Source organism: Budorcas taxicolor, chromosome X, assembly GCF_023091745.1.
Source record: "Budorcas taxicolor isolate Tak-1 chromosome X, Takin1.1, whole genome shotgun sequence".
NCBI classification, from domain to species: domain Eukaryota; kingdom Metazoa; phylum Chordata; class Mammalia; order Artiodactyla; family Bovidae; genus Budorcas; species Budorcas taxicolor.
Window position 1 is genome coordinate 16,279,456 of NC_068935.1, and position 20,011 is coordinate 16,299,466.

General features: G+C 44.7%; 1 protein-coding gene across 1 annotated transcript in view; it reads right to left on the reverse strand.

Moving 5' to 3' along the window:
• COL4A6 (collagen type IV alpha 6 chain) overlaps nucleotides 1-20,011 on the reverse strand; it is a 188,977-nt gene that overhangs the window by 26,087 nt on the left and 142,879 nt on the right. The window contains exons 13-23 of the mRNA XM_052663456.1: nucleotides 13,681-13,740; nucleotides 12,398-12,442; nucleotides 11,857-11,910; nucleotides 10,702-10,771; nucleotides 9,572-9,679; nucleotides 8,351-8,491; nucleotides 7,309-7,413; nucleotides 5,439-5,599; nucleotides 4,771-4,950; nucleotides 4,072-4,255; nucleotides 1,103-1,156 (exon numbers count right to left, since the gene is read on the reverse strand). Of these exons, the coding sequence (XP_052519416.1) occupies nucleotides 1,103-1,156; nucleotides 4,072-4,255; nucleotides 4,771-4,950; nucleotides 5,439-5,599; nucleotides 7,309-7,413; nucleotides 8,351-8,491; nucleotides 9,572-9,679; nucleotides 10,702-10,771; nucleotides 11,857-11,910; nucleotides 12,398-12,442; nucleotides 13,681-13,740 (1,162 nt within the window). The remainder of the gene's footprint in view (nucleotides 1-1,102; nucleotides 1,157-4,071; nucleotides 4,256-4,770; nucleotides 4,951-5,438; nucleotides 5,600-7,308; nucleotides 7,414-8,350; nucleotides 8,492-9,571; nucleotides 9,680-10,701; nucleotides 10,772-11,856; nucleotides 11,911-12,397; nucleotides 12,443-13,680; nucleotides 13,741-20,011) is intronic.

The window sequence follows — 20,011 nt, forward strand, 5'->3', positions numbered from 1 at the left end:
CATGAGGGATGAGATGCTTCATGGGGAGAGGGCTGCCAGTCCTGCCCTCAGCTTTGGACTAGGCTGAAGAACTGCCTCCCTGTGTGGTATTCTGAGAGGGACCCTGGAGAAAACTCTCCTGCCCCAACTATGTCAATAGTTAATTGACTTTAATGTATCAAACATTGTAGTTCCATTGCTCTATGGCTTCAAAAACAAACTGGGCAAAAGATAAATAAATATCTCTGGGCCAGGTCCAAACATGAAACCACCTATCCTCAATTTATCATATCAATTTTATAGATGATTTTTACTTGTGATCACCAGAGGAAAACAAAACCTTTAGAGGATGGGGCTGAGGACAGGCATCTGGAAAGGTTACAGGGAAGGAAAAATAATGAGAAAATGGAAGATGAGTAGATACCAGAAGGAATCAAGGGCATGCTTCCCTTTTGCCTTAGACCAGTCCTGTACAACACACCACATTTGTGTATTGCAAGCAGAGGGTCACAATGGCAAGAAGATAAGGACTTCAAGTCATACAGCTGGCTCTCTTACTTTACATCAATTCAGAGCCTTCTCCCCAACAAAGCAGAAACCAGCTTTACCCATGTTCTATTTCACAAGCGCAACAAATGACATCCTTATTCAGAATTTGCCCATTAATGCCAAAACTCATCTTCAGAATCAAAAAGCAGTTCTGGTTATCAAGATTCTAACATCTCAGTTGATTCCAGGTCAAATGAATAAATATCAGATGTATGGATCCTTTTAGGTAACTCCCAAGGCAAGTCATGGCCTCAGTTACGTTCGTAAATGAAGATACTCAAGGCAGAGATGAGCGAAGCCATCAACATGCATGATGAAGGTGCCCAGCCACTTGCAGAGATTGCGTGCCCACTTCTTCTGTCCTCCCTCCCAGAAGAGGTGTGCTAAGGAGCCTTTGAAGCAGTGTCAGCATGAGCCTTTGTACCCCAGCCTTAGGATCACCCCTCCCCAACTCAGGCCTCCAGTGTGGTGCTTAGGCCATTGTGAATATCTGAGATAAAGTGAACAAAAAGGAAGGGGGGGGAGGGTTGCCACCATTGGCATTTGAGAACCTCTAGACCTAGCTAGGTCTCACCTCCCTCTGTGTCTAAGTCTTTTTTCCCAACCTCCTCCTTGCAGCAGCAGTCACCTAGACCAATCAAGTAAAGAAGAAAATTAAACCGGGATGGAAGTTCTTTGAGGCCCAAGGAAAGTCTTGTCTGTAGCCCACTGATCAAATTGTCTGGATAGAGTGGAGAAAACTGGCATCCACACAGTAGCCACTGCAGTGATAACCTGGGTGATTGATTACTATGAGCATCTGGATCAGAGCCTTTCTGGAAACAGCTAGTTGTCTCTTTGCCTAGGGTTTGTAATAATTCACACTATTAGGTTGAAAAGCTTCAATGACTACATTCCCTTTCCTGGCAATGTGTCCTAGCCTGAGCCACAATTGGCTGAAGTGAGTACGTCTAGGAATGGCATCTTCATCTTTCATGGCAACAGTCATGTCCACAATTGCAAATGTTTAGGGCCCACAGGTGAAGTGTTTTTAAATCTGTGTAGAAAGAAAGCTTGGTTCGAGGAGTTATATTTGGTGGCCATAGAGAGAAAAAGAAAGCTAATGCTCTTAATTGAAGTCACTTTTTGGAAAGTCTTGGTACTGCAACAAGAATATTTTCTGCATAAGGCATCTCCCAGGCTATATAGCTTTTTTAGATCACTAGATTCGTGAGAACTTTCCAGGCCCAGGGGTAGTGAAGTTTGGGACAGAAATGGTCCCGTGGGCTTCCTTCCATTGACTCAGCCTGTTTTCAAGCAGTTTGAATATTGATAATATCCAAACTTGAGTGTATGTAAGTTTATAGGTACCATGTTAATATAACTCAGTTTAAAACCTAGTTGCCTGCCAAACAGGTTGACCTAGAGTGAAGATCCAGTTGGCAGAGGGGCAGTGGAATGACCATGAGTACTGTCTCTGGGAACAAAGGTGGAAGCAAAATTGTAGCTGACACCAAGACTTCTAAAAGGAAGCGTATTTTGTTTGATAAAATTCCTCACAATCTTGGTGTAGGGAAAGATGAGGGGAAGGGATAGGGAGTTTGGGATGGACATATACACACTGTTATATTTAAAATGGAAAACCAACAAGGACCTACTGTATAGCACAGGGATCTCTGCTCAATATTATGTGGCAGCCTGGATAGGAGGGGAGTTTAGGGGAAAATGGATACGTATATATATGGTTGAGTTCCTTCGCTGTTCACCTGAAACTATTGTTTGTTAATCGGATATACCCTAATACACAATAAAAGGTTGAAAAAAAATTCTTCACAACCTTAAGAGGAATACTGACTTGGACTGAAATACTGACTTGGCTTTAAGAGTCGTGAATGATCAATTTTTAACTTGTACTACTATATCAATTCACAAAAGTACATTTTAAAACAAATACATTTTTTACAAGACCCGGTATCTGTCTTCTTTTTTGGTAATTCTTCAAGGTGACGAGGTGGAAAGAGGAGACATAGATCTAAGAAAAACCCTCTTGGTTATGGGGAAGGCCCTTTTCTCTGTGTGTATATTAGTCTCTTGTGGAGTACTACACTATGCTAGGCAGATTGAGAAACACTGAAAAGGATTATTCTCCTTCCTTAGTATCCAAAGGCTTATAATGGATTCAGTTCAGTTCAGTTCAGTCGCTCAGTCGTGTCCGACTCTTTGCGACCCCATGAATCGCAGAAACAGTAAAAACATTAATGGAAGGAAATATATAATCTAACTGGCAATGACATACCGTAGGGGTCAAGAGAAAGCTTAGTGAAAGAATTAGGGCTTATATTGAACACTGAAAGTTGGATGGGATGTGAGTACATAGACAAGAAGAGTATCCCAGAAAAAAAGGCAACATGGGCAAAATGTTGGCGGTAGAAATGAATATACTTTTTGTGGGGACAGTGAGAGAAACTGTTGTTTTAGTGTTTGGTTTTCATTATGAAGAGTATGAGATAAGGCCAGGTTAGAGAGGTTGGTTGTGTCCATGTCTGGAGACTTTTGAATTCCAGTCTGAGGAGTTTCAGTAGAGTGTTTCTCTGTTCAGTAGAAACCATTTGTGGCTTTGGACTAGGGGAGTAACATGAGGGAATCAGCACTTTACAGATATAAACTTGGCAGCAGTATTCCTAGTGGATTTGAGTGGGGAAAGTCCAGAGGTAGGAGATGCAAAACTACTTAGGAAATTGTTGTCATTCATTCATCCACCCATCCATCCCAACAAGCATATAGGTATTTGATAAGCTAGACATGAGATAACGAGAACTTAATACCAAGAAGGGGAAGGGAAGATTATAAGAGGTATTGCAAATGAAGGAATGAGACAATTTTCAAGTTTTGCAATTTCAGATGACAATAAATGTGGTACCACTAATGGGAACATGGAAGTTGTGGAAAGACAGAAGTTGGGATGAAGAGCTGCTCTAACTGTGTGCAAGAAGGGAAATTATTAGCATAGCACATTAACAATCTATAAGCAGAGCTATCATTCTATAATTCCTGAAATTCAAGTAGAAAAAGAAGTGACGTAAATAGAAGGGATTTAAAGTATGAAATGGAAATCAGACTAGATAGAACTAGGGTCTCTTCTCAATCTGAGATCTTATGAATTAAAGAAAGGTTCTTCCCTGCTGATATTACCATACAACTTAGAGGATACCTTTATTGTCCAATTTCCACTTATTTCTTTCATGACACTTGTAGTAAATGGTCATCCAGCTTCTGTCTAAAATGTTCCAGAGATGATGGGCTCATAACCTCCCAAAGCAACTCTGTTACACTTTTGGACTGTTCTATTAGGAAGTTTTTCACTAAGCAGAGCTGAAATCTCTATTGTTCTGTGTACCTGTACCACAGTGCAAGTATGATCCCTTTTCCACATGAAAACCCTCTAGAGGATTGAGAGCAGTGATTACAATTAGTCTTCTTATGACACATTTCATATATCTAGCTCATATCTATACTCAAGGAGTCAGTTTTCCAAGCCCAAAGCCATCAGATTTGCTTATTCACCTGGAACTCCACGGGGGCCTGGTTGTCCTGGTAATCCATCTACTCCTTTATCTCCAGGAAGTCCACGAGGTCCAGGAGCCCCTGGTAGCCCAATTCCTGGGGGGCCAGTTGGACCAGTGTGACCTTTTTCACCAGGAAGTCCTGGTAACCCCTTTTCACCGGGGAAGCCCTGTGCACCATCACCCTAGACAACACATAGGAAAGAATGAAAGTGTGACTTAAAGACACATCTGCCGAGCCCTCTGACAATAGGAAAGAGACACATAACCAGTGGGAGCAAGGCTTTTTTTTTTCAGTTGAAATTCTTTATTACGCTAGTTTTTCAATCAATTCCTCTGAGTTGAGTTAACGGGAATGAAGCTTGTCAACCCTGCGTGATCTGATAATGCAAAAGGCTCCAGGTGAGGGGAGCAGAGATAACAACCCTGTATGCGGGGCAGGGATTGGTCACAGAAAGCAGCTGGATTGCCTGCAAGGGAAATGTCCTAAGAAACTGAAGCATTTTAAGTGATAATGGTCGATTGTCACTAGCATTTATCAAGTGAGCCAATGACCCATTCTGAGAAAAAGATTCCCATTTTGCAGAAAGGAAAAGCACAGTGTTAGTGACAGAGGTAGGAAGCTGCCATCAGCCTCCTTCCCCTGCCAAGTCAAGTGTGAGGATTTATAGCACTAGTCACCCAAGAAAAATCAACTTACCAGAAGGCCTGGCAGCCCTGGTAAACCTGGTATTCCATCCTTGCCTGGGGGTCCTGTCTCACCAGGGAGCCCCTGGGGGCCAGGATCACCTCGATCTCCTGGCATCCCTGATCCTGTGCTGAGAGTCGGGTCCCCTTTCTTTCCTTTAGGGCCTGTTGGACCTCGAGGCCCAAATACACCCTGACAAAAAGAGAAGGGAATGATCAGGAGATACAGACTTCATGGAATTTTATTACCTTGCATAGATTCAACCTAAAACAAGTCTTTGGGTACATTTTGGCACAAAAGAATGGACACTGGATTATGTCATCACCTTGGATTATCATTGCCCATTTATTTTCTTACCCTTTCTAAGTTTTGAAATCTTTGAGGATGGGAACTTTGCCTTAATTCAAATTTTATTTTCAAGGCCTGACACAGTGTGGGTCAATTGTAAGTTATTTTGTGGAAGGAAGGGAAAAAGGAAGGGAGGGAACACAAGTAGGTTAAAGCAGAAAGGGATTTTCAAGATAGCTAAGCAGATTTCTTCACATTACAGATCAAAACCCTGAAGGTTTGCTTTATCCCCATCTTTCTTTTATGTGTTTTAAGAAAGTGCTTATTGAGGAGTGAGGGATATTTGACAAGCTCCCATTTGATTCCTCAGGGCCAAGTTTGGTAAGACTTACTGGATCCCCTGATGGGCCCTGTGCACCCCCAGAGCCTGGATCACCTTTGGTTCCTTTAAGACCTGGAAGGCCCAGAAGTCCTGGTGGCCCAGGCAGGCCTGGCTCCCCAGGTGGCCCCATGTTGGGGACACCACCATCACAAGCACAAAAACCTGGGTCCCCTGGAGGAAAAAGAAAAAAAGACAACATTAAACTAAGTGGCCCATCTTTACAAGAAGAAGGAAGACTCGCCAGTTGTAATTTGTGACTTGAACAACTTCATGGAGGGAATCAGAAGGCCTACAGAATGAACTAGCTTCACTCTCGATCAAAGTACATCTGTGTTAGTGATTTGGATTTCATTTATCTAGGGTAGAGCCCAGTCTAATGTGCCATCAGAGTTGAGAACCACTGACCTATACTAATCAGCCTGGAATCTAAGCTACTTGAAGGTTCTATTCACCAAAATGTCTTTTGTACACAGAGACAGTGCCAAAGAAATTAATGATAGAGAGTTCAGCAAAGCATCTTTGAAGAGATAGCATGGAGTCACTAGCACTGTGGCTCAGCCACCTAGACCATCTGTACTTACGGTCTAAGAAAAGAGACTTTGGGCTGACATAGGTGACTCTGAGTTTCCCTAAGATCCCAAAGGGCCTCTTCCTACTTTTAGAAGATTGATAATCACTTGATAGTCACTGAAACTCTGAAAGGACAATCTCTTCTCCAAATAATCGTTTCTCAAGTGTCATCCATGGATGTCCTGCCTGAGTTTGAGTCACCTGGGACACTTGTTTACAAGACAGCTTGCTGGGCCTCACCCCAGGACTAATCAATCAGACTCTCAGGTGGCCAGATCCAAGAATCTAATTTGTAGTCATCTCCCCATGGTGATTCTCATGTCTAGTGAATCAGTTGAGAATTCCTATCATCATTCCAGACTTAGAGAGAGAAAGAAAACCTTCTGGCACCATGGGAATATAGAAGGAGAGGCATTAGAATTGGCCCTGTTTTTAAGTAAGAGAATGGTATTAAGCAGCACACTAGCTCTGCAGTGAGTCAGGGAAAAACAAAATTGGCACCCTAGGTCAAGACTTGCAAGTTAATATCCTTTGTCCCCAGCAGTTTTCCCTGTGTCTCAAAAGTAGAGATGGAGCCTTCAAAAATGTCTGAATGAGCTGCTATACTTAGGTAGTACCATTTTATGATAAGGCAATGAGACAGGAGGGGAGTGAGTGAAAACCTCTCTGAGGTTGAAGAGAGCTATAAATTCCTTTGAGAAGAGATCTTGGTACCTGAATCCCCCAGGTCATCTCCAAACCTCTCTTCAGCAACTGGTGACACTTTCACCTCTTCCTCCACCTTGCCCTGGGCTGCAACCATTATAAACTGATTTATTTACACTTTAGCATCTGCCCCTTAGAGCATGAAACAGAGGAATGACCTAAAGCCAGCAGGAAGATGGAGTGCGCAGGGCAGCTGAAGGCTGGGGCAGTCAGTCAGTCCTTCAGCATCAGGGGAACTGGAGTTGTTTTCCTGGAGCCAACTGGCTTTTTCAGAGGTTCAGGTCTTGACCTTTCCTGCAGGCTGAAGGTAATGATAAGTGACTTCCTGCCTTGGCCTTGCAAACCAAGGGGTCACAGGATATGCAGAATAGCTTCTACCGGTGGAGGGGCAGGAAGAATGGCCTGGGGGCCACTTTGTCCTGTGCAACCTCAATCGCCAGCCTCAGTCTTAGAGCTCCAAACATAGCACTTTCGACAATCTTATAATCACATCAAGATCCAAGGCTGCTCTTGTTCAGGTTCCCAAGGCTGTTGGTTGGCTCCTTCCCAGGGGGCTTTCTCCAAGGAGTTTGGGGAACAAAGAAACCTAAGCAGAAAAAGATCACCTTTAATTCCTTTGAGGCCTGGGTGTCCTTTTGGACCTCGTTCCCCTCGGAGTCCCGGCGATCCCGGTTCTGTGCTCTGTAGGGTTCCCGTCTCAGATGCTGCACCTTCAGGAAGAAGGAACATAAAAGCTTGGCAACTTACAAGAACCTGGGCTCATGCACAGCAGCTCAGTCACCAAGAATCCTGGAGCATCAATGATCAAAACAGAGATACCCTCCCCCCAAAAAACCCAAGACAGGGACCCAAAGTCTGTAGCAGTTTCCCAACTCTGTTGGCTCAATTTGCTCTACTTCTACTAGTTACAGGACATTCACTATGTTCCAGACACTGGGGACGTGGAAATAAGCAAGGCAGCTTCAGCAACTCAGAAACCCCTGTGTCTAACCCAGGAAGTCCTCTTAGGACCAAAGAGGAGATGGGGGCGAGCTGCAGCGGTCAGGGGATGTAGGTTACAAAGAACCATGCAGGGTGTATTTCTAGCCTTTTTTCTTAGAATCTAGAGTCTCATCCTCAGGTAGATGATCTAAGAAGAATAAGCCCTGTGGAGGCTTTCAGCAGCCATCTATGAAGATCCCCTGGAGGAGGAAATGACAACCCACTCCGGTATTCTTGCCTGGGAAATCCCATGAACAGAGGAGCCTGGTGGGCCCCAGTCCATGGGGTCGCAAACAGTTGGACACAGCTGAGCACACAGAGACATGAAGATCCAGGCTTGGTTTCTAATTTCTTGAGCTTTCAGCCCATCCCGCTGGAGCCCTAAGGACCAGGGCAAGCTTAAAAGAGCCAATTCTGCTCCTTCAAGAGCTACCAGTCCACAGGCTTAGGGGTTGAGAGCAGTGAGGGGTGAAATGAAATGACTACAGAAGTTGGAAGGCATTGGGGAGTGTCTGGTCACTGAGATGGCCCTCGCTCGTCTTCCTTGATGAACACTCTGATTGCTGTGGTCCCTAACCTGTGAAATGCTCCCTCCTTCAAAAATCAGGACTGTTCTACAGTCTGGATCACAAGCGAATCTCAAGACCAAAGGGAGAAAAAACTTACCAGGTGGGCCTGGTAGGCCTGGCAGGCCTGGCAAACCATCTCTGCCAGGGAGACCAGCTGCCCCCGTTGTGGTCCGGCCAGGGTTTCCTCGTTGCCCCTTCAGGCCTAGAGCTCCCTGGGTGCCCAGAGCACCAGGGCCACCTGGAAGGATAAGCCCACACAAACATGTTAATCACATCAGCCTCCTCTGCAGGGGAGTCCAATTGGTGCCATATGTTAGACACTAACTCCAAGGAAGAGTTTGGGAAAGTATTTGCCCCTCGCAGCTAAGTTAAAAGGGTCCCTAGGAATCATCTAGCTTAACCTCCTGGGAAACAGAGGCCCAAAGATGTACAGAAACATGGTCAAGGGCCTAGAACGTCTCAGTGGCAAACATGAAAGAGAAAACTGGGACTCCAGCTCCCCATTTCTAGATTTTTTCCACCTTGGTGCTGGGATCAACTGTACCTCCTCCAAGAGGCTGTTTTTTTTTTTTTTTTTAATTTTTTATTTTTTGGCTGTGCCATGTGGCATGCGGGATCTTAGTTACCCAACCAGGGATTGAACCTCTGCCCCCTGCATTGGAAGCATGGAGTCTTAACCACTGGACTGCCAAGAAGTCCCCCAAGGGGCTGTTTTAAAAGCACAGATATCCTTACAGAGGCCCATGTCTGAGGAATTTAGAAACTGTTGTTTTTAAAAGTAATGTCTGGCTTTATATTTGGGACATCAGTGCCTCCCAGACTCTGGTATGCCCTTTCTCTTTTTACTGCTGATAGAGTGACATATGGGTGTGTGCCTCCAATGACTGTTTCAAGGGCATCATCCACAGGATCCCGGGGCCATTTACTGCCTGGGTTAAGCACACAGTGAAGGTCTGGGTGCAAACTTTCCTCTAGGCTTTTGTTAGCTCCTTCTGGCCAGCATCAGCTGCAATGGCACATCCACAGAAGAGTGACAGGTCTCCAGCAGTCTAACCCAGGCCTCCTCCTTGATGGTCAGGCCTCACTGGTGGCCTGTCTATCTATGGTACATTATTGAGGCCAAAAGAATGTTGCTTACCCAGGCCCTTTTCTTATGTACATGTGGCCTTGCACTCACAGTGGGGAGCTTACTGACTAGGTCTACCTTTCTTTTGACTTTGGTTAACCAGGTCCCCAGACCAGAGGTATAGCAGGGGATGCTGAGTGCCAGAGTGGACAGAGGACAAATCTGTGCAGCAGGTGGGTGGGTTTGTTTCACCTGGTAAAGCTGGTAATCCAGGGGCACCAGGAGGGCCAGGTAGGCCCTGTATGCCTTCATCTCCTTTAAGGCCTGGGAGGCCTGGCATACCAGGGTCTCCAGGATAACCTGGCATTGCAAAGAAAAAAAAAAGCAGTAAGCAAACCAAAGGAGGCCCACAAATGTCACAAAATGCCTCGAAAGAGTTGCAAGGAGATATTCTCAGGTTGGAAGTGCCTTTCTTGCCCTTCACAGGTCTCCCAGATGTTAATGTGCTCATGTGATGATAGGCCTATTTGAGCTAAGGCTCTCCTAGTGTTCAGAACTGGACTGGTTAGGGCTTGCCTTCCATGATAAGATCTGATGAGTACTAGGAAGTTTCTCCTACCACTAGTAATCTTCTGTCATGCCTCAAACATCTACCATTTGAGTTAAGGTGTTGAGGTGTACCCTTCAAGTATACACAGGTTTCTTGGTCGTGGAACACAGGAAGCCACTGTCAGCCACCAGTACCTCAGCTTTAATGAGTTTACCAGACAGGGCATGGGCCTGAGAGGATGTGAGGAGAGGGATTAGTTAGGAGATCCGAGTGGACAGGTACTATAGCAGAAGCCTTTGGTTTGAGCATCTGGATCTTTGGAGAAGCCAAAAGGAAGAATTGGACACATATAGTAACTACAACAAGGAGAGGTAAAGACAAACTTCCAAAGTGTCATACTACTGAGCACTGTTGACCACTTGTTCCCCTAGCCAAAGATACTTTCCCACTTCCTGTGAAATTGTCAAGCTCAAGCATGCATGGGATCACATACATGAGACTCTGTGTGTCCCATTGCATCAGGCTGAAGTTACCCTAGCTGAGAAGATATGAATCCTTTCCTAAGCATCACTAGGAGAACCATTTTTAGCTAATCGAGACCCAGGCCAATGCAAATCCCAGATTGGTGACCTAACACAAACACAGATTAATGGGGATTGGCTTGTTTGCCTAAAACTCTGGAGTTCAATTCATTCCCCAAGTTCAGGATCCATAAATGGCCCTTGTGGTGTTGGGTTTAGCAGCAATCCAATGACTGACACAATATCCTTTAAGCAATTACAGGGGATTCAACTTTCTGTTTTTTCCCACTCAACTCAATGAAAAGTTGCACCTGAGATCACAGCACCATCTGTATCGATGAAAATATCTGGGCCTGGCAGGCCAATGCCACCTTTTTCACCCTGCAAAGATTAAATACATTAAACACAAATATTTCTGTGACCTCATCACCTAAGATCATGTTCCCTCAAAACCATTCCCCAAGACAATGAAAGAGTCCTCTTTCTGTAACCCCTTATTTTGAGGGCCACATTGTCCATAGGTTAATTTCAAAGTCCAATAAATTTAAGATGAAGGTGACACAAGGCAGGCTGGAGGCCTGACACTCAACTGCAAATCTGTCGAGGACAAGGGGTCCTGATTTATGTTGCAACCTGACTCCAGGACAATCTGCTTCTGGACCTGGGAAACATATTGCAGGAAGAGACAATATGGCTATATTCAAGAGGTGCTGAGGAGGGGACAGAATTTTAACTTTCTTTCCCATGTTTGGCAGGCTTGAAACTCTGCTACTGTCACTGCCCTTGTTATTGGATGACATCAAGCTGAGGAAGTTAAGAGAGTCCTACTTTTCTCAAAAGAGGGACTCAGGTACATATCCAGGGTGGGGTGGCAGGAGCCACTTGCCCCAGGTTCAGGCAATAAGGGGGGTGCATCGTCTGAAAGAATTTAAGAATGATAACAAAACCCCAAAGTTGCTGATTCTAAATGATATCAAGAATAGAATATTTCTCTTTGTAGGGATGGATATGCTCCCACACCCTGACCACCACTTTTTAGTTTACCACTGATCAAGTCGTGTCTAAGGAATGGTCATCAGCTTTGTGTGTTCAAAGTAGCTTGCATGCATTTGGGGTAAAAAGGGTGACATCTATAATATCAAAACACTAAAAAATATCCCATCTCATTATGTAGGCATTTGCTATGATCTAAATGTTTGTGTCCAAGGTGATAATATTAGGTGGTGAGGCCTTGGGGAGGTGACTAGGTCATGAGGACAGAGCTCCCACCAGAACTCAACCATACTGGCAACTCTGATGTCAGATTTCCAGCCTCCAGAACTACGAGGAATAAATTCCTCTTGTTTATAAGCCACCCAGTCTTTGATATTTTGTTATAGCAGCCCAAATGGAGAAAATAGCATTTATACTAATTCCTTACCCTTCCATCTTCCCAATCCTGGATTTTCACTTCCCACCAGCATTACCTTAATTCCTGGGAATCCATTAAGCCCGGGGAAACCTGAAGACCCCTTCCTGCCCTGTGAAAGAAACATAGTTACAACTAAATGGAGTGTCTAAGAGCATAAGAGAGGTTGGTTTTTGGATTAGGCCAAGACAAATGGCACAGGGATTTTGGCTTGCATTCCAGAACATGCATAGATTGTACCTGACTCTGGAAGCCATAAAATATTCCAGGAAGCAATATGGTGCTAGGTAGCCAACTTGCATGTTCGTGGGTACAAAGACCACAAGGCTAGAGATGAATATAAGCAGGCTGGCCTGGCTAGGCCCTGATATCATGTTAAAGAAGTGTGACTGCATTATGGTACTGAACTTACTGCACACGCATCTTCTTGGGTAAAAACAATAGAAGTGAGAGGCTGAGATTCTATCAACCAAATAGAGGTAGACAATTTGCATTATAAGCGGTGTTTCCCTTTGGATGGATGGTCATGTTAAATAAAGTAGGAGGGTCTTCTAGTCGGGATTTTATACACTAGACTTTAATGATACTAGCCAAAATACCTGACTCCCCGGAGGGCCTTGGACTCCTTCTAAACCCATGGGACCCTGTAAAGAGAATAGAGGTACCTTAGAGAGATTAATAGCCCACAGTAGACAAAGGCACTGGACTTACATAACAAAGCTCTCCAACTGAGTTCAGGACTTAGCAGCCCCTAAAAATCAGGTAAGAGAATGTTCCTAGACTTGGCTTAACGACTTCTTTCTATGCACTAATCCATCAGGCTGAATAGAGGCACAGGGAATTTTTAAAGAGCTAAATAAATGGAAACATTTTAAGTAGTAGGTGGAATTTGGTAGAAGGGCTGGGTGGTATTATACTTAGTCTGCATTAGTTCCAAGTCATGAGATTTTTAAATAGATTGTGGGAGGGCCTCTTGTCTCTCACCCCAAATGTATTCTTTGCTGGTGATTATATGTTTTCAAGACAAGGGAGTAGAGGAGAGTGGAGACAGAAATGGCAGCCTAATGGATGAACATTGCTGAATACTCAAGACTCTTAACAAGCTTCATGAGCAAGCTAAAAACACAATGAATGAATTCTCTGAAATGTTGCTTCTTTAAGGTGAAGGTTGGCCAGTTGTTTACAAGCTAAGACCCAAGTGCCTGAAGCTAGAAATCAGAGAGACTAACAGTTCTCTACTTGAAGTGAGATTATTATTGGAAACTATTGACTTCAAATTCAGTATGTTCTAGAACTTCCCAGGCTGGTTTCTGGTCTATAAAAATTGCACTTGGGCCTCTCTCTTGCATTCCTGCAAATTGCCCCCCTCCCAGGATAGGATGGAATGAAAGTAAGAAAACATTCACATCATTCTTTAGCCCAGAAGATAATTATATGTGAGGACAAAAAGAGAGTAAATGGGCTGAGGAGCCCCTGGTGTAGAAGGTACATCATTCCTTATTCAAGGGAACCACTAAGTCAAAGGAGTGGGGCAGAGAAGAGGAAGAGGACTTAGGGACCTGCCTGAGGGTTGAGAAAGAGAAATAAGAGAAGCTCGCCAGTCTATGTCCAATGCAGGATACAGGATGCTTGGGGCTGGTGCATGGGGATGACCCAGAGAGATGTTACGGGGAGGGAGGTGGGAGGGGGGTTCATGTTTGGGAATGCATGTACACCCGTGGTGGATTCATGCCAATGTATGGCAAAACCAATACAGTATTGTAAAGTAAAATAAAGTAAAAAAAAAAAAAAAAAAAAAAGGAGTCCACCAGGTTATATAACAGAAAGATGCAAACAAGAAAGAAAATGGACCAGCTGACTTCACAGATCCAGGCATTCATACCCTTGGTCCTGGCAAACCAGGAATTCCCTTTTCTCCTTTTTCTCCAGCAATTCCAAATCCCTAAAGGAAAAAAGAAACCACAAGTTATAACATTGATTTCCTCATAGGTCTCCTGGCTCCATCCGAAGTGAAAGTGTTAGTCACTCAGTCATGTCCGACTCTTTGTGACCCCATGGACTGTAGCTCACCAGGCTTCTCTGTCCATGGAATTCTCCAGGCCTAGAATACTGGAGTGGGTTGCCATTTCCTCCTCCAGGGGATCTTCCCGACCCAGGGATTGAACCCAGGTCTCCTGCATTGACAGGTGGATTCCTTACCACTGAGCCACCTGGGAAGCTCATTTCTATCTAGGCATGGTCTAGAATCTTGCAGGCCTTAGGAACATTCCCAGAGGGACTGCAAGATGGTCCCCAACCTCTCCTGCCCTGCTCACAGGAGGTAAGGGCATGCAGCCATGGACATGACTTGAGGATCTTCTAAGGACAAGCAGAAATCCCAAAAGCAGAGTGAATGAAAGCACTTCCTCCCCTCTGGGTCCAGGGCAAGCATATTCGAAGAATTCATTGCTAAAGTGGATAAAGTATTTCACGACAAACGTAATTGAGTTACTTGTTGTCAGTGTTTAGAATTGGACTTTCTGGAGCACAGATTTTGGAAAATAACATTTAGGCCTATTAAGAGAGTAAAGAAGGCAGAGAAATCTTCTCACAAGGAAGCTTGTGAAAGACACTAAATGTTATGGCACACGTCCTGTTGTCCTCTTGATGTGATCTGGCTCAGCTGGTTATAAAAAGCACTGCTCCAAACCCATTTGTAGAATAGTTTTTTCCTTCTTCTTTCATACTCACAGCATTCCCATGGGTACAGTTGCTTGGCTCCCTTAGCTTTCTAGGCCCAAGTTTTTTTTTTTTTTTAATGTGAGTTGTTTTTCTTGTTGTTGTGGTTGTTGAGGTGAGGAGTGTATGTCTGTTAAGGATCCAATTCAAAGCAGGCTTTGGTTCCAACTTATCTTTTCTTTTTTCTACATCTACAGTTAGGAGTCAAATAGCTCAGCCCTCATGCTGAATAGAATTTCTATTTGAATTGTTCGTGGGTCAAACTGAAAGTAAACTTCTTTGAAATCTTAGTTCTACAGCTCAAATTGGACACCAAGGCATGATGCCCCCTGGTGGCATGTGTCTATTGGCATCTGAAGTCAAACACTTCATGGAGCCTTCCCTGGCCTATGGAAGGAAGCTATGGCAGCCTGGAATTTTCCAGGCAAGAGTACTGGAGTGAGTTGCCATTTCCTTCTCCAGGGGATCTTCCCGATCCGGGGATAGAACCCAGGTGCTCCACATTGCAGGCAGATGCCTTACCCTCTGCACCACCAGGGAAGCCCATGGCAGCCCAAGCTACCCCCAAACTCTTCAAGCACTAAAATGGGTTCTAGATGAAAGTCTATGAGCAAAAGGTCTATATCACATTCACTTCTGTCTCCTCCAAGGCATGTTACGGTAGGCTGAACACACACAAGGTGGTCCAATACATATTTGTTGAATTAAATTGAACAGTGACCCAGGGAACAAAAGTGTTCAAAAGGGTGAGGGGAAGAATGTCTAGGAACCATCTCACAGCCCCTACCTATATTGTCCACAGTTGTAAAGACAAAGGGGCCTTGTCCTTCTTCAGAAAGCAAATGGACCCTCTGGACTCTTGCTTTCTCAGAGAGAGGGTCTGAGAGCTTGAGCTACAATGTGAACAAAAATAAACACACACAATGCTTAAAAAGGAAAAAAATTATAAAGCAATTTGTGTGTGTGGGTGAAAGCCAATAAAACATAGATGACTTGGCAAGATATTGGGCTGTAGACTCAGCTTGTCTCCCAGCACATGGAGGCCCCATACAAGGCCCTGCTGAACAAGCTGTTCCAGCAAGATGTCCTGGGCCCCAGCCCTGTCCCAGTCAATGCTTGTCATGACCTGACTTGCACCTATTGCTCTCACGCCCCTTCTCAGCCATGGCCAAGAACGCCTCATTAGAGAACTAGCTTAGCTGTTTACAGGTCTGCTCTCTAGGGGGTCTTGGTCTCCTGGTATTTTTGGTTCAAGGATATTAGTGGCTCTGTAAAAACTCAACTTCACTCACATGGCCAGGAGTTGAGGGGGTTCGGCAGGATGAGGAGCGTGGTGTGAGAAAAAGGCGAGCTGCAAACACTAGGCTGCAACCAGGGGGTGTCAGGCCCCACTGTGGAGTGAAAGACGCTTTGGCCCTGGGTCCTCAGAGACCTGCTGGCCCAAAAGGCAGGCTGCCAGGGTGGTCACCCTCTGCTCAGGCTCCTCTCACGGCCCCCATAAGGACCATGGAGAAGGGCAAGGCCCATCTGCACAACCAGGGCAGGAAGGCAGGAGGGAGGCTGAAGTCTGAAAAGAGGGGCTAAGGCCACAGGGGAAGGGCAGGGGGTGATCATATTTGGGGGTCATTTTGGGGAGGCTAAACCACAGGAATCAGTTCAGCTTGGCACTGCAGGGAGACTTGAGATGGGAAACTTGAGAGGTTAGACCAGTCAGTCTTCCTCAGTTCTGATTCTGTCACACTGCTGCTACTGCCCCCTCCGGGCACCAGAGCTTGGGGCCCAGCTTAGGTCTGTCAAGTTGGGGCTGCGCCTCTGAAAGCCCTACCTGAGATGCGTGGAAAGCCTGGGGCTCCGCTGAAGGAGAACTCCCACCTGCCCAGTCATTGCCTCAGCTCCACCCAACAGTCACCTCAGGATTCACCATTTTGTTTTCTTCTCTCTCCCCCATCTGCCATGTTGCCTTAGCCTTTGTTTGCTGGCACCTTGGAGGGCACAGAGGTAAATGACCAAGAGTCTCCACAGGAGCACCTGTGGCCTACGTGAGAGTGTGTTGCTGGCAAAATGTGGCGAAATGTGTGAAGCTGGGGCTGAGCCACGAAAGCAGAGACGCTGGGTGACTGCAGAAGGGGCAAGGGAAAGAAGGGGAGGCCTAAACCAGTCAGGTTGGCCACTTGTCAGCTCCTGCAAAAATCTGGGCTACAATGGAAAGAAAACAAACGGTTGAAGGGAACATTTTGGATTCTCTAGAGATTTCTACCCTCAGTGCTGTCTTGCTTCTCAGTGAGTATGGATAAATGAAAGCTGATGTGAGCGTTCTGGCTTTGAGAAGTGTCTTCCTTTTGAAAAGTTCAGAGTATCTGAAACACGTTCCCACCTTTCTTCTTATGACTTTTCTGACAGAAGGCAAGAAGGTACCTATGAATGTTCCTACTAAGCAGATAGAGATATTAGGAGCAAAGGAGTTATAGGATTTGGCCAGGGTTGCACATGGAATCCATGCCAAAGTGGGCTGAGAACTCTGGTTTCTTGATTCCCACTCTCTGAAAATACACTGTACCATATAAAGAAAGGTATTTTTCCAGCTTGGATGTCTTTACAGTCAGCTGGGGTTTCTATTTGTCAGATCACACTGTGAAGCCCTGGAAGTGCTGAGCTTGAAAAGGCATTGCGACTTATTACTGTTCATTGCTGTCAGTCTGTCTTTCTTTTACAGGGCAAAAGGGAATGGAGTGAAATTGCAGGAGGGGAATTCCTCTGAGGTAGAACAGGGAAGAGGATGGGAAGGAGGGAGCCAGTGAACGGCAGAGCAGCAGAGATCACACAATCCACCACCTCCATGACAAGAACCAACTGAACTGTAGGGGGCAGTGTGGTATGAGGAAAAAGCCTGGAACTGGCTAGTATTCAAGAGAACCGCATTTCAGTCTCAGTTCTGCTAATAACTTGCTGTATAACTCTGGACAAGACTCTTTACCTCTTCAGGCCACGGTTTCCTCATCAGTACAGGGATATAAGCTCAGCCCATCTTGCTTACATCACAGAAATGACGTGTGACTAGAATCTATGTGAAATGCTCATAAAGAAAGGTACAGACTTGATCCCCCAACCCACTTGCAAAGTACTTTATATCTGTGTGGTCCAATAAAAAGATAATGTGAACTACTATGTTATTTTCAGTTATTTAGTAGTTTCATTTAAAAGTAAAACAAATAGGTGACATTAATTTAACAATGTTTTATTTAATCAAATATGTCATAAATATTAGGGCTTCCCTGGTGGCTCCGAGGTTAAAGCGTCTGTGAGAGACCTCGGTTCGATCCCTGGGTTGGGAAGATGCCCTGGAGAAGGAAATGGTAACCCACTCCAGTATTCTTGCCTGGAGAATACGGGCTTCCCAAGTGGCGCTAGTGGTAAAGAAACCAGCTGCCAATGCAGGAGATGCAAGAGATGCAGGTTACATCCCTGGGTTGAGAAGATTCCCTGGAGGAGGGCACAGCAACCCACTCCAGTATTCTTGCCTGGAGAATCCCACAGACAGAAGAGCCATGTGGGCTATGGTCCACAGGGTCGCAAAGAGTCGGACACGACTGAAGCGACTTAGCACAGCATAGCACAGCACATCATAAATATTGTTGTTTCAACACTGAAGTAAAAATTGCTTAAAAAATGAGATATTCTCTATTATTTTCTTCACACCTAGCTTTGGAAATCTGTTGTGTGTTTTATACTTACAGCACAACTCGTTTCAGACCAGCCACATTTCAAGGGACTGGTAAGTGTTTGTGGCTGGTGGTTATTATATTGGACAGCACAGCTTTATACTTTGCAAAGAAACCTGACGTACATCATGAGTTGATCTCAAAACAGGAGAGATGACCATTGCCATGTGACATATATACAGAAAGGTTCAGAGACTTAAAGTCCCAGACCTGGGGTTGGGGCTGAAGTCTAGGTATCCTGTCTCCAACAACAGGATTCTTTCCCTTTCTGAATCATTAGATTCTGAGTTGATTAAAATCAAAGCCATTGAACAGATGGTTCTCTGTGCTGCTGTGTCTCTATGGAGTAGTAGCCATCATCGTGAAAGCCACCTGTGCCACTGGCTCTACTGGCTGGGTTTTCTGGACACCAGGAGAGAGCCAAAGTGTTTCAAAGAACTGCAGGGAAGCACTGGTGTCCTCTGTTCTCACTTTTCCAGGAAGCCGGGACAGGCCTAGTCATCTTTGATTTATCCATTTCCCTCCCAACCCTGACACCCAATCCATGGAAATTTCATCAGCTCCTTCAGAACTCATCTTGTGGTTTAATAGATGTATCAAGCAAATGTAGTGTGTTGGCCTTGTTTCGATTCTGATTCCGAACAAGGTAATTATTAAAAAATATATTTATGAGATAATCATTACTAATAATTATTTAAGTCATTACTGAGAATTAATTAGTGATGATGAAATCATCATGATGTCTTTAAAAAATCCTTATCTCTTAGAAATACTGAGGTGTTTGCATTGAAGTGCTATGTCTGTTACCGGCTTCAGATTGGCTGTGAGTTGCTAATTACTGAAGCCAGGTGATGGGGACACGGGCGGATCATTATGCCAATCTCTTCACTTTGTATATGTTTGAAATGTTCCAGAACAAGAAATTTCAACTTTTTACATTTTGAATTCATGTACTTCTCTCCATTTCCATTTTTATCACCCTAGGCCAAGACACCACCATTTCTCACCTGTACTGTCGCAGTAGCCTCTGTTTGCTGACCCCCACTCCTTGCCCCCATCTTCCATTACCCCCCCCTCCACCTCCCACTACCACAAAGATGGATCTTCTTAAAAATACAAGTCAGAGCCTTCCACTGGCTTCTCATTACATTTAACATAAAAGCCACATTTGACCTACAAAAGTCTCCATGATCTGGCTCCTGCCTCTTTTTCTGGTTATTAGCCTTGCTCACTCTTCTCCACCCACCTTGAAGAAGTCTTGCTGTTCCTCTCAGGCTCTTGGCACTGTGGTTCTCTTGGCCAGAAACACTCTTCCCAAACTTTCACATGACTTGCTCCCTTATAATAAGCACCTCCTCAGACAGGCCCTTCTTGACCACTCTGTCCAAAGTTACCAATTCCATTCCCCATCCACACTTTGACCCCTTTTTATCATCTATGTATCACTTACCATGATAGGAACTTGTTCTCCATTCATTTGTTTACTTGTTAATTCTCTCTTCTCCCTTACCCCTCTGCCCTTTGAATGTACTTTCCTCAAGGTCAGGGACTGGTACCTATCTGATTGTTATTTATTGTTGCAGCTTCAGAGTCCAGCAGAAGGCTGGCATATAGGGGTCCTCAAAAAGTATTTGTTGTGTAAAAAAATCTAAGATACAAGGGCATTTAGGAAAGTAAAAATAGGATCACTAACATTACCATTTACTGAACAATTGATAAGTGCCAGGCATTTATTAAGTCCTTTTCATGCATATTATCTCATTTAATCCTCATAAC